The 16,316-nt window shown below is 38.7% G+C and overlaps 1 protein-coding gene across 1 annotated transcript; it reads left to right on the top strand.

Annotated features, from left to right (window-relative positions):
- The first annotated feature begins 1,548 nt into the window (after positions 1-1,548).
- Positions 1,549-13,364, top strand: LOC137583545 (uncharacterized). Its single transcript, XM_068298616.1, has 6 exons — positions 1,549-1,817; positions 7,260-8,009; positions 9,932-10,500; positions 10,562-11,021; positions 11,094-11,493; positions 11,554-13,364. Exons 2-6 carry the CDS (start codon positions 7,934-7,936, stop codon positions 12,938-12,940), a joined length of 2,892 nt encoding a protein of 963 aa, XP_068154717.1. The 5' UTR covers positions 1,549-1,817; positions 7,260-7,933; the 3' UTR covers positions 12,941-13,364.
- Positions 13,365-16,316: the final 2,952 nt, after the last annotated feature.

Here is a 16,316-nt window from a genome sequence, read left to right as displayed (position 1 = left end):
AATAATACGTTTAAACCAAATACTCTTCATTCGTTTTAAATAACAAAAAGTTCTAATTGAAAATGCAGGTATGTATATATGCTTATGTATTCATGCATGTACATACACACATACATATACATAAGTACGTGGCATCTAATACACTAGTGAAATGTAAGATTCGTCTTTCCAAGTTCGATCTATATAGCAAGTTTTGAAAAAGTCTGCTTTAAACGGGGCTGCTTATCGAATCGAGATTATGTGGTCGGTAAATCCAAAGCAGTTCTCTTATTTTGAAAAGCAGTTAAGTTTTTTTTTACTTTACTCTTCCTGATTTCCGTCTAGAATTTTTGTTTTCGATATTTTCTTAAATGCCTAGGCAACTGAAGTATTAATTATGCTTTGCACGAACCTCACCCTTTTACCTTGATTACCCTTGATTAGCTCTACCGTGAGATCCATAAAGCATTCTTTTACATATTTTCCCATAAAGAAAAGGTTTTATCTAGTGAACTTATTATTCACTGTAGTTAGTAGCTGTAGGCACATTGTTTAAGAGGTGGTCTAAGCACATTGCACTCGTTACGTTCTAGATTCTATCTTTCTTTGCGTTCTGTACATTGCAATAGTTTTAGACCATCATCTAATCGGGTATAAAACTAGACAATGATTTTCAAAACTCTTCACAAACGTTAGTTTTAAATTGTATTGTTAACAAGATATTTGGATTTCATAACTTTTAGAATTCTTAAGTCTCTGATTTGAATAAAGGATATAAAACTGTATTTGTAATGAAATCAGGACACCAAAATTTATTGTTTTTTTCAATTGAAGAAGTTTGATTTCAATTTAATTAAGTATCTGTAATGTATCTGTAATATATTGAAAGCAAAACAAATTAAATTAAATAATAAATATGTAGCATTATGTATGCAGTTACACGACTGGAACCTGCTCAGGGAGACGTTCCCTGAACTGGAGCATGACAAAGATTGCAATCTCACTTGTTAACTGGGCCAATTTAGAACTTTCTGTTTGACCCAATGCTGCGAGTGCCTCCAGCAGTTTGAAATCGCCCAAATCGGTTTACTTCACAGACTGTTCGTAGGGACAGTTTGTTCGCATTCAAGTCTAGTTTGTTATTTTGCGGGCAGTGCCGCGGCTTTTTGCAATTGAACGTGTGCCGCATACCGAACGATCTGGCAGCTCTACGTGCTCAACTGCTTTAAAGCAGGTCCGCATGCAGTTGGCGAAACATAGGAGTAGAATCAACTTTCAGCCTTCAAAGATGTTGGAAAATACAATAAATATTTTAATAACTTTGCGAAACTATTTAAATTATTTGAAAAAATTGTATCGCTATTGTAGAACAAAAGTGTACAAATATTTGATGTATATAATCAATCAAATATTTCAATAATTGTGTCATTTTGCAACATTATTTGGTTCGTTTCGAAGTGGGCCGAAGCCCTTCAGGCCCTTGCGAACCGCTCCTGTTGGTGCCCCAATCGAGTTATTGTCTTACCTCCACTTAAATTTCAGTTTCAGTTGTTATTCAGCTGCGGTGGCTAGCGGTTCGGTTCGTTTTGTTTCGCTGCAACTCATTTCGTTCCATTTCCTTTCGTCAACCAGTCGTGTTATTGTTGTTGCTCAGTGTGAATAGTTTTTTTTTTGTTTTGCCGTTACGTGAATGCACCAAAACCAAAACAAAAACAAAAAAAAAAAACACACATTTTAAGGTTTTTTTTTAGTTTTCCTCTTTGCGCAACTTATGAGTAAGAAAGAGAGAGAGAGAGGAAGAGATAACAAGCGAAAAGCAATAACAAACGGTATAAAAAGTGCGTATATTAATTGTGCTTTTTTCTCTTTATAAAGTTTTTTTTTTTTTTGCATTTATTAATGGGTTTTTGGGCCCTCTAACTCAACCTTTTTTTTTCTTCTGCACTTTTTGCTTTTTTTTTTGTTGTATTTTTTGTTTACTGTGTGCTTTGTTGTTGTTGTTGTTGTTGCTGCTGCTGGTGCTGTTGCCGCCGATGCGCAACTTTCACGAGCTTCAAGTGAAACTGTGAGCCGGGTCCGAAATAAAAAAGTGGGAGAAGAGTAGCAAAGAAGCCGCCGCCAACGTACAAAATATACATCCATACATACATACATACATGCATTCACATATTTATGCATTTGAATTGTGTGTTTGTAAAGCCAATCGAGAAGTTAGTTTATAGGGCATCATTTGCCATACCAAGCCTATAGACAATATGAATACTGCTGTCCCTTTGTTGTCATGAGGCTAACAAATCCTAGATCGAATGGTGTTCAAAAAAATTGGAATTTAGAAATGCAAATTATTCATAGTTTCAGTGTTACCTTTCTTATGGACTAATGTTCATAATGTTGGGATACGTTCGATAACAAATATTCATTTAGATTATTTAAGATCTTGAGATGTGATAAGACCTTCAATTTGCTTCATATTGCATTTGACTGGCAAGTTTGTCGCCTAAGTCTTTTGATTTTTCTTTTCATATGAAAAATCAAAAATACACACACACACACACATTTTTTTTGTTTTTTTTAGAAAAAATCATGCTGACATTGACACGAATTGTAGACACCAGCAGCAACAAAAACAACAACAACAACTACAACTACATGTTGTAGTTTAAAGTTGACTTTTATGACGAAAATCATCACATCCATATGTATGTATGTAGCTATGCATGTATATAAATATATTTATTTGTGTATGTGTATACACATGCATAAGCGCATTCTGGTGTATGTGTGTGTTGCTTGTATATACATACATATTTATCAAGCTCTTTCAATTAAAGTGCATAAAATTCCTTCAATGCCATTCATACCACAGCCCAATCAACAACAGCAACAACAACTAACCGTAATAAATTAACCATTTCAATTTGGTAAAACACTTTGTAACAAAATTGATTTATTTCGAAATACCCTCGACCATGGCTAAAAGCATATTGCCTTTAAAATCATTTAAATATAAAACGTTGCAGATTGATCAAATTCCATATGAAATTCACTCACCATTGGTTCTTTTTTTTGGTCTTAAGTCATTGCCTGAGGCAAATAATCTGCATGCATTGGAGAATTAACACCCCCCTCTCCCAACTGTTAGCGGAGTAGCCATCAAGTGTGACTACTTTTTATTTCAGCAGGTGCAGTAGTTCATTAACATATTACCCCAACTAAATACATACATCATAACAATTAGGCCGGCAATTCGTTGTTAATTGAATGGACTTTCAATTCAAATTACATATTAACGTAAACCCCAACAATAAACGAGGTTGATAAACTGCAGACTGTTGACTACACTTGAAAGATACATTTATTCAGTTAAAAAGAATGTTTAAAGTCAAAAGTTCACTTATCGAATGGATATTATTTTGATAGTATTACCTACATTTGGCTGTCTTCTTGAGAATAAATTCTATTGCCATAGAAACTGGGTCAAAATGTTTCATAAGACAAAAGATCTAAATGTCTCTCTGTGTGTGTGTGTGTTTGTCTTAAGTGGCTCAAGCTGATTAGGTCAAAGCTCTAGTTATTTCCGCTCTGCTCATATAACATGATTGGTGAACCATTAAAATTGCGTACTATCAGACTGCAAGTGCCGGCTTTAAGATACCCTGTGCCCTCAACGGTTATGTAGGGTCATTTGAAATTCAGAGCCATATACATACAAATATCAATAACGAATGACATTTGAATTGGATGCTAAACACTTGTAATTAGAAAGCAAATAAACTCAATAAAAAGATTGCCATAGATTCTATTCTTATAGGAGAAAGCATCAATCAATCAATCACTAATAGTTACTCTTTATCCAGTTCCAATGAAAAAGATATTTATTATATATACCTTTTGAACCTTTTTGTGTATAGGGTATTAAAACTGGTAAGTTGATGCTGATGTGGGAATAAGTAGTCAACAATGAAAGAGCAGGAGTGTGTGAGGGAAAGAGTAAGTAAGCCAGAAAGAGAGAGGGAGTGGGAGTGGGAGAGATTTCCAAAAACAAAAACTGTGTCACTTCTTCGGTACTGAATGAATGAATGAACTGTTCGTTCGTTTGTTAGGTACTTCATTCCATTGCATGAAAATGGTCATGTTGTTGGCTGTTGTTGTATGTGTAATTACAACAATGTATGTACTAGTTGTTGTTGTTGCTGCACTTTACCGTTTGACTTGGGTTTCATGACAAATGATTTATGGTTAATTTATTTATGGTTTCTTGTTTCTGTCATTAGCCAATCGCAATGCATTGGCTACGAGTTCTTGTGAAAGAGAAGCACAACATAAAAACGGGCCAAAAAAAACAACAACAACAACAAAAACCTATAAAAATGTAATAGAAGCAAATAATTTCAGATGGTACCATAAAACAAAAGTCATAAAAAATATTTACTCATACTCACTGTGTATGGCTATAATAAGTGCGACTAACTTCAAACCAATTTAAGGTTGTGCCGAAAGTTCTATACTTTACATGAGACAAACATTCCAGTTACTTGACCCCTTTCCACTCACTCATCTTTTGATACTTAAAACTCTGATATAGGGATACGAAACTGTACGAAGGGAAATATGAACACTTTCCTAACCTAATCTATTGTTTTTAAAAATTGGAAGAAATTAGCTAAAATCATTGGCCAAAATCGTAATTTGGCCAGTTTATGAATAAATATGTATGTCCACAACTGCATATACTCATTATCTTGTAGGGTATACACACACACACTCACACACGCAAAAGAAGAAGAAAAACGGCGGAAATTTTATGCACTGATGCCTCTTTTTTCAGCTATTTGTTGCTTCCTCCCTTTATTTTGTTTTTTTTTTGATTTTCTGTTGCTCGTTTTTCGTAACGAAAAACAGGAAACTAGCTGGTGGCGAAAATTAGCTAAGGAAATTTCAGTATTTTTTGGACAATTTTTATAGCTACAGCAGCTATTGAACAATAATAAAAATAAAAAAAAACACAACAATTGGCAAGTACATAAAATCAATTGAAATTGAATTTATGGTCACCGCCTGATGCAAATTGTTTAACAAAATGGAAAACATTTTGCGAATTTGTCTGTCTGTCAGTCTGTCTGTCGCCCTGACAAATCAATCAGCAACATTCAGTCAAACTCAGCAATTTGCTTACAAAATATATATATATTTTAAGTGAGAGACAAAGGCTTTCAATTTATTGTTTGATTGGTTGGTTGTTCGTTTAGCAATATCTTTTGCCTATCACATTTCTTCAGTCAGCCAATACGTTTAGTTGGTTAAGTTGATTGGCTGGCTAACTGGCCAACTTGCTAGATGTTGTTGGTTGGAAAACTCTCTGGCACACATCATTTGCGCTTTTCCTTGGCATGGTTCGGTTTTTTCACCTCATACTCCTCCACTCCACTCAGCTCGAGACGTGACCGCTTTGCCAATTCTCGACTCACTTTTCCTCAGATGCTAGACACCTTCTCAGCCAACTCCAACACCAACAGCAACAGCAACTTCAACTGCGATTTCAGCATTTAATGAGCTTAAATTAGCAGCCGCCAAATGCGAAAATAAGCAATCTGAAAGCCAAGCAACCAAATTGGGTTAATCTATTTGAAAGTGGTTAAGTCTTGGTGTTGTGGCATAGAAACTGGAACTAACCCGCAGAAGTAAAAATCAGAAGAAGAAACAGAATACGAAGTAGACGCTCTTGTCGCTAAAGTCGCTGTCGCCTTTGTTGCTTTAGAAGCATTTTGTTAAAAGTTAAGATAACTTTCCATTTTCTTTCTCTTTGCCGCTTTCATTGTCATTGTCAAAGTGTTAGAAGTGATGATTATGATGATGATGATCCGATGTTGAGATCTTGAGATGATGGACAAGAAGTCAACTCAAAGGGCCCTTAATTGATGTCTTCCCTTTTTCTTTTCTGTCATCAAGTGTTCATAGAAGTGGAGAATGAAAATTGCCTTTCGTGGGAATTCCCACGCCAGATACCTTAATAATCCCACACATACAAGAGAGAGAGAGAGAGGGGAGAGAAAAAGAATGGGAGAAATCGTTTGCAAAAATTGTCAATTGATTTACCAAAGGTTAAATTAAATTCTGTTTCCGTTCTTTCCTTAATTCGTTCATTGACCCACTATTTCTTGCCCCATCAGCAGAAGACCAGCTTCAGATCATTCAGATTATTTAACATTGGCTGACAACACAATTTACCACCTTGTGCATTCATTTCATTTGGATCTTGTCTAATACTCAATAACCAAACTATCTAACACTTTGCTAATTAAAAAATCACACATAAGGTCTTGCGAAACGAAAGTGAATCAACAAATGCAACGAAAAAAATTGACAAACAAATAAAGAGAAAAAAAGAGGGCCCCAACAACAACAATGACAACAACCACAACAATTTGTTAATCAATGAGAAAACAGACACATCATACATACCATGATATGATAGTAGCTGATGATTTTTAGCCACATATATCAGTTTATGATAGTTTTCACTTTCGTTAGTCAATCCCAAGAAACTTTTGCAGCTTTAACGAAAGCAAAATGGTGACAAAGAGTTATGGCTGTTTGACTATGACCCAAATGGAGGATGAATGGATACAAGTGTGCAAATTGGGAAACTTGAAACTATACGCCCCTAAGAACTAAAAGTAGGAAGTTAGAAGTCGAGACTAGCTTTAAAAAGATAAACTTTTGTTTTGTTTACCTGCTGATCTTGCCAATGTCCAAACAAAAAGTAAATGACCTTAATGAGTGGCTAGGTGACTTTATCTTCAACAACAACGAAGCTTATCCTTTAAGAAAACCCATATTAATGAAAAGTTAGACTTTCAAACATAAATCCCGCACATTTTGCCTAGTGAAATTTGGCTATAAGATCGTGTAGCCGTTTGACCTTTGTTAGACTCTTAGAGGGGGCCTATAAGATTTTAGTATAACAATTGTTATTTACATATATGCGTAACAATTTCCTAAACAGTTTGTTTTCGTTAGCCCCTTTAGTGGACGTCAGTGATAAAGGTCAATGGCCAGCTCTAGCTAGACTTAGACTTGTCTAACTGACTAATGCAATATCCTGTTTTTAAGCCAGTTTAAGTGTGTGTAACCGGCTTATTATACAATATGTGCTTGGCGTTTTCAAATGGCAATTGGCATGCATACCCTATACTACATAGATAGACGTATATACATATGTACTCTAATATGCTATGTGATGCTATATATATAACTAAAATATATGGTTGTAATTGCAGATCTGGTCTGAAGAGACCCAACCGTCAATCAAAATGCTATAAGCAAACATGTCACAAATCGGAGTTGGTCTACGGAGAAAGCCACGCCAGAGATTATGGTGATGATTATGACGTTCGTCGTGATGATGAGGTTGGCAATGATGACTTTTCATGCTGCTGGAGATGCCACATAATTCAATCAAAGCATATAGCCAACGCCTAGACGGAGTCGCAGTCCAAGTCAAAGTCAGTCAGTGAGTCAGTCAGCGACTGAAGGCAAAGTTATAGTCCAGGAACCAGTCACGACCGTCAAGCCACTTGCCATTGGCCATCGTTGTCTCCACACTAGCGGTTATAGCGTTTCAGCGTTTTGGCCTCATCGTCTGTGCCAAGTGAAAGTGAATTTGTTTATTGTGTGTGGTTTTTGCTCGCATAACCAAACAGACACTAAAAACCAACAAAAGCCCCACAACCCCTCTCCCCACCACCCAACACACTACAAGAAAAAGAAGAAACAAAACGAACATTTCAACAAACACAAACAAATCAAAGCATCCTAGATTTCATTGTAATCTCGAAAATTAAACAGAAACAAGAGCAAAAAAAAAAAAAAAAGAGCGTAATTAATCAAACAAAATATAAAAAACGAGAAAACAACCGAATCCTACCAAAGTTAATCCAACAAAGGGAATGCAATGATGATGATGCTACTCATATTTTTGCCCTTCTTCATCTCCCCAAGTCTCTGTCATCAGCAGTCATCTAGCAATAGTAAGTATACGTCTAGTGAACATGCCTTTCATTAACTAAATTAATTAATTAGTTCATTTATTTGTTTTGCTGTTTCGCTGAGAGCATGAAAAGGCTTTCAAATTTATTTTTCTCAAGTGACAACAAGTTCAATCTCAAATGATGATGATGATGATGTTAATAGTGAGGGGCTTTGTGAGTGGGCGAAGACGAATGAGGGAGAGGGAGACAGAGAGATTGAGAGACAATGGAAGTTTCCGCTTTTAGTGTTTAATGTATTTTATTTTTCTTTCTTCTTTCTTTTTTTGTTTTCGACTATTTTTTCTTCGTTTTTTTGATGGTCTATTGCTTTTGCCATTGAACAGCGATGATTATCATGAAGAGCAATTCAAACAAATTGCGTAAATTGCAAATTGTTAACTACATTGAAGGTGATACACATTGACTTTGGCTTAGGAATGTAAGTGTTGGGAACATAATGAGCTGCTCATTTGTTTTAAGGGAAAGTGCTATCGAAAATGATCAGCAATCTTTTCCGCTGACTCGAAGTGAGAACTATTTTTAACGCTTGAAATTTTATCTTCAAGGTAGAATCGTAAAGCCGAGAAGGTCTTCTTAGTAATTCAAAATACAATAAGTGTACCTTCTTACCTTATCTAGCGAGAAAACATTAGGTTCAGTAACCATTTTCCAGGATCCGCTCCTGTTTAGAGTAAATACTAAATGTCCCGACGTTACAAGGTGACAAGAATCACTCGAGTGGTAATTTTAGATAATATTATTTGTATTTTTGAAACATTTCAAAGATCTTGAGACAAATTTTAACGAAAGCGAATCAAAGTATCCTAGCCCTATGGCCCATTAAGACCTGTTAGATGTTCAGTTCTAGCTAAATAATCGATTTTGGTTTACTTATTTGAATTAATCTTCCAACTGAAAAATGTCTAGGCTAGGAGAGTTGCGAGGTAGGCAAAAAATTAATACTTGTATAGGGTAGATAATGGGATTTTTGTGTAACGATCCCCTCCAAATGAGTTTGGGGTTACGTATCAACAAGGAATTACAATAGCTTAGTAAAGCGCTTTGTCTTTCCTTCTCCCTATTCACCTCCCGATTCCTCTGCCGTTTTCTCCATATCCATTTTTTTGTTTGTTTACCTTGTGCACACCTTTTGCAAAATTGCAGTTGGATAATGTGTGAGAGATATAATGATACAAGTGAGTCTAATAATTGCCCTGTCATCCGAGCGTAAAGCACTTTTTGTCACTTTGCCTCCATCATGGTTGAGGATTTTCTGTACCTTTTTTATTTTTAGTTACATCATTCGTGGTAAAGCCAATGAAGGCCTTGGTTTAGATCTTTCTTGCCAATAGGTTGGACTAGAGCCAGTCAATTGTTGATTAATTTGCGTTTCTTCCGCAGTTGCTTATAAGGTGGCCACGTGATTAACGAAAATCCGTATATGCATCTACGTACTTTTGCCTTAAAGGGCACTAGACTCGCTGTGTGTGGCGGCTGTTAAATGTGACCAAAAAGAGGGAGGGAGAGACTTAGTTTTTGGGGCTGGGTTGGGCCTATTTGAAAACTCAAATCACGCCTCTACAATTTATCAATTCGACCAGAGTCGATTAAGTCATACGCAACGAAAAGCCAAAGCTAGAGCTAACAAATGTGTTGAAGCAAATTTAAAAGCATGAGGGCAATTCCTTCAATTCAAAAGCAATGGATATCAATATGAGATGGAAACGTCTAATGGAGGGCAATAGAGGGTGCTAAGTTTGTTCTCCCTCTCTCCATCTGCAAGATCATCGGGATAGTCGTTAAAATTGTCAATATAATATTTGGTTAAGACGTGATCCGCATTGATATTATGGCAAATTAATGACGAATCGATCATTCGCTTTACTCACATCTATCTAAATATCTATCTGATCATCTCATAGACCTCGCCCAGGATGTATTGACGTCTTCTGGTATGGCATATGCCAACTATACGGAACTATCACGTGCGGTGCGTGCCTCTCTGCTGGAGCACGAACAGCGGCAACGTCTGCGTCAGCGCCGGAGCAAGAGAGCCGCAGTGAAACGGGTTTGCTATGGCGAACTTGGCTGCTTCGAGGACTCGGGACCCTTCGCCTATCTTGAAATGCTACCCTCAGCACCCGAGGAGATCAACACAAAGTTCTATTTCTATTCGACCCGCCAGCGTTCCGATCGGCCACTAATGGAGTTGTCGTTTCTCAATATGACAGCGGCATTCGGTGGCAAATCGAAGCGTGACTTAAATGAAATGGACGAGACACAGTCATCGGCGGGCTTTAATGCATCGAGCAGTAGCAACTTCAGCTCCACCACGGAAAAGCCTTCCTCTGGCAGCCAAAAGAAAGCGACGCCCTCAATTGCTGATCTAGAGGGTTTCGATGAGCTATCTGTACGTGTCATCGTCCATGGGTTTGGTTCCGCTTGCCCTCATGTGTGGATCTACGAGATGAAGACGGCCCTAATGGCTGTGGTGGGTAAACAAAAGCTTCTACTTTTTACTACAAATTCAAATCTCTGACATTTCTGTGCAGGAGGATTGCATTGTGATTTGTGTGGACTGGGAAAATGGAGCCACCTTTCCCAATTATGTAAGAGCGGCGGCCAATACCCGCCTGGTGGGCAAACAATTGGCGATGCTTCTTCAGAATCTTCAACAACACAAGGGTCTTAATCTGAAGCGGACTCATCTGATTGGCTTTAGCCTAGGTGCCCATGTCTCTGGTTTTGCTGGTGCCGAATTACCTGGCTTGTCTCGCATCACTGGCCTAGATCCAGCTGGTCCCCTATTCGAGGCCCAACATCCCAAGGTTCGTCTGGACAGTCAAGATGCTGAGTTTGTCGATGTGATTCACTCGAATGGTGAGAATCTCATATTGGGTGGCCTGGGTTCATGGCAGCCAATGGGTCATGTCGACTACTATCCTAATGGCGGACGTGTGCAGACAGGGTGTTCGAATCTCTTTGTTGGAGCTGTGACAGATTTCATTTGGTGTGAGTTTTTCCTAGAGCCAAAATCGACAAATTTCTGATTGACTATCGCTCTTTACTATTTTTTTCATACAGCCGCCCAGGCAGCTGAGGATGAAGAGGGACGCTCCTTGTGCAATCATCGGAGAGCCTACAAATTCTTTATTGATTCGGTGGCACCCCGCTGCATGTTTCCCGCCTTTCCCTGTGCCAGCTATGATGATTTTCTAAAGGGCAAATGTTTTCCATGTGCCCAAGACGATGAGGATCTGGCCGAGGGAGTTCCTAGGTGTGGCAATATGGGCTACTATGCCGATCGATCCACAGGCCGGGGCCAACTCTATTTATTGACCCGCGAAGAGGAGCCCTTCTGTGCCCATCAGTTCCAATTGCAGATATTCAATTCGTTCAATGACTTGCCCTTGCGCACAATTGGACGCCTGGAAGCCATTTTAGAGGGCGATGGTGGTCTCAATGAGACCTTTGAAATATCAGAGTAAGTGACTTTGATCGATTTAATAGTATTTAGTTGATAGTTGTCTTGATTTTTTAATAGGAAAGACGACTCAGAGTTCTTTGCCGGTGATATTGTATCCAAGATCATAGTACCGCATCCCGCCTTAGGGTTTCCCACTACTCTGAGTTTGCTGTACAAGTCCTATAGTGGATGGCTGAGCAAGGGTTTGCCGCATTGGGATATCGATAAGGTGGTACTCACGGATAGCTTTGGCCGCAGTCATTCACTGTGTCGTCCATCAACTAAGCTGAGCAGTGGCAGTCCCGTACGTATGCCCCTTCAGGCCGGCAACTGTGAATTGGACAATCAAGAGGATTATGGATCCTATACAACATTGTCAACACCAATGGTTGTCACCAACGGCCCAAGCAATTCCCCCACAGACATACCCGATTCAAGTGTCCAGGAATCTGGTTTAAGTGTGTCGTCCTCAGTCGATGGAGTCGAGAGTGCCAAGCAAAGTAAGGACATCTTTAATCTGGGAACCAGTTTCAAATTGGGTCGAAATCAGACTTATGCCTTGGGTCATTCAGCTGCATTGCCTTGGCAACCCATTTTGGTGGGCAACTCGCTGGACAATGAGACTTCCGATGCGTCGGCAAGCGAAACTAGTCGCAGTTTCCCCGATGCTTCCTCCGAGATAGTGGAGCCTGTTCTAAAGGATCGCAAAATAGCCGTCAATCGGGGGCGTAATTTGCAGGACTCGACCACAGAGGAGATCGTGGAACCCGTTCTAAAAGCCACCACACCGAGGGTTAAACAGGGCAAAGATCTTGACTTGAGCGAGATAGACTTAACAGACAGTAGCAGCACCACCACCAACACAGCCGATTCCTCCACAGCTGGGAGTTTACCCAAAATGATGGCCCAAATGGGCCAGAACCGAGCCGGTCACACTCCCGCAAGTCCTTCAACCGATGAGGCCCAAACCGTGCAGCTATTGCCCTTCCGTTTGGGCGAGCTGCTGCAGAAAGCGGAACGTTACGCCCGTGAAACCCTGCTGCCATTGATCTCTGTGCAGGCTCCGCGATTTTTTGGTTTCAATGTCACAAACCAAGATCGCGGAGAGTCCCGCAAGCCTCGTTATATCCCACGCTACGAGGAAGCAGCCTTCCTTAATACCAGTAGCAAGCCCCGAGCCGGTAGAAAACCATCAAAGGCACAGCAGCGTAATCTTCTTCGTCTCCTACGCGGTCGTTCGGCCCAAAGGCGCCTGGCGCCTTCTGATCCAACTGGTACTGATTCCGCTCCTGCAGCGAGTGAACCACAGCAGGAGGTCACCTACTATACAAACCAACTGCTTACAGAGTCACGGTCTATGCGGCCAGAAGTACCAGAGTATCAAGCCGTTTTCATTGATCTGCCGACGTATAGACCAAAGGTAAAGGCCGCAACAGGGCGTCGTAGAGCCAGAAATCTGTCTTGAATTTTCAAATTTAAAATCTATATAAAATAACTAACTAAATACGAGGAAGAACACAATGTGATATGACAATCTGGCAACATCCGCACAAGCATTCAGCACCAAAAAACAAATAACAAACAGGTGGAGCACCAAACCCCCCTTCCCCCACTTCTTCCTCTTCTCTTCATTCTGCTTTCCTCGCCATCCCTCATTTTAAACTCAGCGAAGCATTGTAAATATTTCCAATCTATCTGAATCCCACAACAACAAAAATAAATAAACCAACAAACAAAAGAAGGCAAAAACAACAAATGGAATTTCTAAAATCCAGACAAAACATAAAATACATTTTGCTGTTGACAGATTTTTAATAAGTTAAGCTATTTAGTTGATAAGTTTATTGAATGAGAAATATAAAATAAATTAATTGACAAACACTAATAAATAGTTCCTCATCATTCATTTTTATTGTCATTCAACAGTGCCGAACTCTTCCCTTACCTCCCCTTGCCGCCAATGTACAAAAAACGTTTTTTCTGTCATGATCTCACGAAAGAAGAGCTGGGAATTGCGCATGTAGCATTATTGATTGAAGGCACTGTTCTCGACTTGCTTGATCATTCATATGGGAACTGCATGATATTGTTACCCGGCGTAAGCGTTGTGAATAAAGGCGGTGGTAAAGGGTGAGAGATACAGAAAGGAGAGAACCCACACGGCAGCTGTGTTTCCTTGAGACAAGCAAATCATTTAAAATAGGAGTAGGAGCAGGACTAAAAGAGGAATAAAAACATGAATTTTAAATGTAAATTCTGCAGAATAAAATTCCCAACCCAAAAAAAGAAAACAATCAGAGTAGCACAGTGGAATCTAGACGAGAACGAGATGTCAGGTTGGCCTTGCTTCTGCCGTCACTTATCGTGCCTTCGCTGAAGTCAACGTCAGGAACAGGAATGATTTGTAGTCTCATTTCGTTTAAAGATCTAATACAAAACGGAAGTATATAAAATAATTTAAAATAATTTTAGTTTTCTTGTCTCTTTTATTACAATGGCGGAAATTTTAGTGAACGAAGCCAATATTATAGAGTTTCTCCGCGAGAAGGTTGAGCCGCAACAATTGCAACAAATCGTGGAGCATTTTGATAATCACACCACGGATGCGATGAAGCGTCAAGAAGTGATGGAGCAGCTGCTGGAAGTCTTAAAAACCTCCACCCAGTCTGGTGCCATTCAGAAGCATAATAAATTTTACTACTCCAACACTCATGTGGAGGATGTGCAAAAGATTATGATGGAATATGATGATTGGTTCATTCCCAGTGCTAACCCCAGTATGGTTTCTTTGGAAGAATCCAGTACATTGTCCGACCCTGAGGGTATGTCGGGAGAAGGAACCATGCTGTCGGAAGAAGGAACCATGTTGTTGATAGAAGGAACCATGCTGTCGGAAAAAGGAACCATGCTGTCGGAAGAAGGAACCATGCTGTCGGAAAAAGGAACCATGCTGTCGACAGAAGGAACCATGCTGTCGACAGAAGGAACCATGCTGTCGGAAAAAGGAACTATGCTGTTGGAAGAAGGAACCATGCTGTCGACAGAAGGAACCATGCTGTCGGAAGAAGGAACCATGTTGTCGGAAGAAGGAACCATGCTGTCGGAAAAAGGAACCATGCTGTCGACAGAAGGAATCATGCTGTCGGAAGAAGGAACCATGCTGTCGGAAGAAGGAACCATGCTTTCGGAAGAAGTAACCATGCTGTCGATAGAAGGAACCATGCTGTCGGAGGAGGGAACCATGCTGTCAACTACCCCAGACGACGATAAGAAGCTTGACTAGCCAAATTGTCAAAAATGACGTTGTTTCAAAAATATATATTTTAACAATCGTTAACTATGATTTCTTTCTATTGTTTCAACGCTTTGACGATGTCCGTTCTTTATGAACGTCTTCATTGGGGTGTATTTGAAACCGTGATTGGGGTAGGCTCCTTTCTTCTTCCTGTCGTAGGGAGAGGAGTAAAATAGTTACTTCATTCGGATAAAATATGTAATTACGGTGAGCTGATTATATTAATTTCTTACAGTGAATTTTTCAAGAACATCGAACGTGTACATATAAAAAAGAATTTAACTGACATTTTGAACGCATAAGCAAAAAAATGCTTTACAGACCTTGCGAAGTTTTCAACTAGAATGGCAAATCGTAAAAGTCCAAGCGATTGTTTCTTTGTTCATCGTGGTCGGTCGGATGTTGTCAAGGTATAGCCTTGCCAAACTCGCTAATATCGGTCCAAGCTTTCGGACTACCATCGATGTATGTATTTATATTGGTGATATACTGATAAAGGATTGAGAAAACATTACTGCGTTCTTATTTGTGTGTTCAAGGGGATCAGAGAATGGCTTAGATCCACAGTTCGGTGAACTTATTGCAGAAGAATGCAACGTTTTGACCCGGTACAACAGAAATTAGAGAGCGATAAGAAAGCGTACAATTTAGGTGCCTACTTTTAGGCTTTCCAGGTGTGTAGAAATCGTGTTGAAGGGAGAAGCATGGAACAGCAACTTCTTTCAGCTGTTGGTTTGTTACGAAGATTGGAACAAAATTATGTCTGCTTCTAAAAGGACATAATGAGGTGTCCAAAAAGTTTCTTTTTCACCATTTTAGTCGTATACAGCTTTACATTTTGCTGCGTATCGAGTTACTATATTAATTTCATAGTTCATTTGTTTCTATGGACTTCTCCACTAGCTATTACATATATACACATATTGCCATTTCTTAACTCTAAGTCCGCTTTTATAAGTAGAGGGTCACAGGAATCCATTAATCTATTAACACAATCTTCTGATTGCGTTTTAAAATCGGGCCGCCCTTTGATTTCTAAATATAGGAAAAATAGTAACAAATCCTTGATACCATGAAATAAAAGATGATTAACACATTTGGTTTTAATTTTGGTATTGTTTTTTTTTTTTTTTTTTTTCTTTCTGTATTTTGTTCATTTTAGCATAATTTTTATTATTATATACTTTTGTCCATTTAATTTGTTATGGTTTTTGTTCATAAAGTAACGTGTGTAGTCTGTCTGTGTCTCTGGGTGTATGTGTATGGTTTCTGTGTGTGTGTATATATTTGTTCATATTTGGATTTGTAGTTTTGCGTTTGATTGGAACCAATTTTTGCAATTTCTTGGAATTTACAATGATTAAAAAAAATGTTGTTACTTCTGTTATATTTGAATGCAAGTCGAACTGTGTGGATTTTGTTTCTTTTATCTTTCTGCTCTGTGCCTTTTATTGTATTCTTGTTGTGTATTTTGTTCTCTTGTTTGTTTTAGTTTTCTTTTTTTATATATATTTTTATGTATATATATAATAATTTAGGTTTATCT

Source organism: Drosophila tropicalis, unplaced genomic scaffold (assembly GCF_018151085.1).
Source record: "Drosophila tropicalis isolate 14030-0801.00 unplaced genomic scaffold, ASM1815108v1 contig_867, whole genome shotgun sequence".
Lineage (NCBI taxonomy): Eukaryota > Metazoa > Arthropoda > Insecta > Diptera > Drosophilidae > Drosophila > Drosophila tropicalis.
Note: the sequence above shows the minus strand (reverse complement) of the source record. Positions and strands in the feature narration are given on the sequence as shown.

Coding starts and splice junctions, on each gene's coding strand:
- LOC137583545 (XM_068298616.1), top strand. CDS start 7,934: ATGATGATGATGCTACTCATATTTTTGCCCTTCTTCATCTCCCCAAGT. Junction 8,010..9,931: donor TCAGCAGTCATCTAGCAATA/GTAAGTATACGT, acceptor ATCATCTCATAG/ACCTCGCCCAGGATGTATTG. Junction 10,501..10,561: donor AGACGGCCCTAATGGCTGTG/GTGGGTAAACAA, acceptor ATTTCTGTGCAG/GAGGATTGCATTGTGATTTG.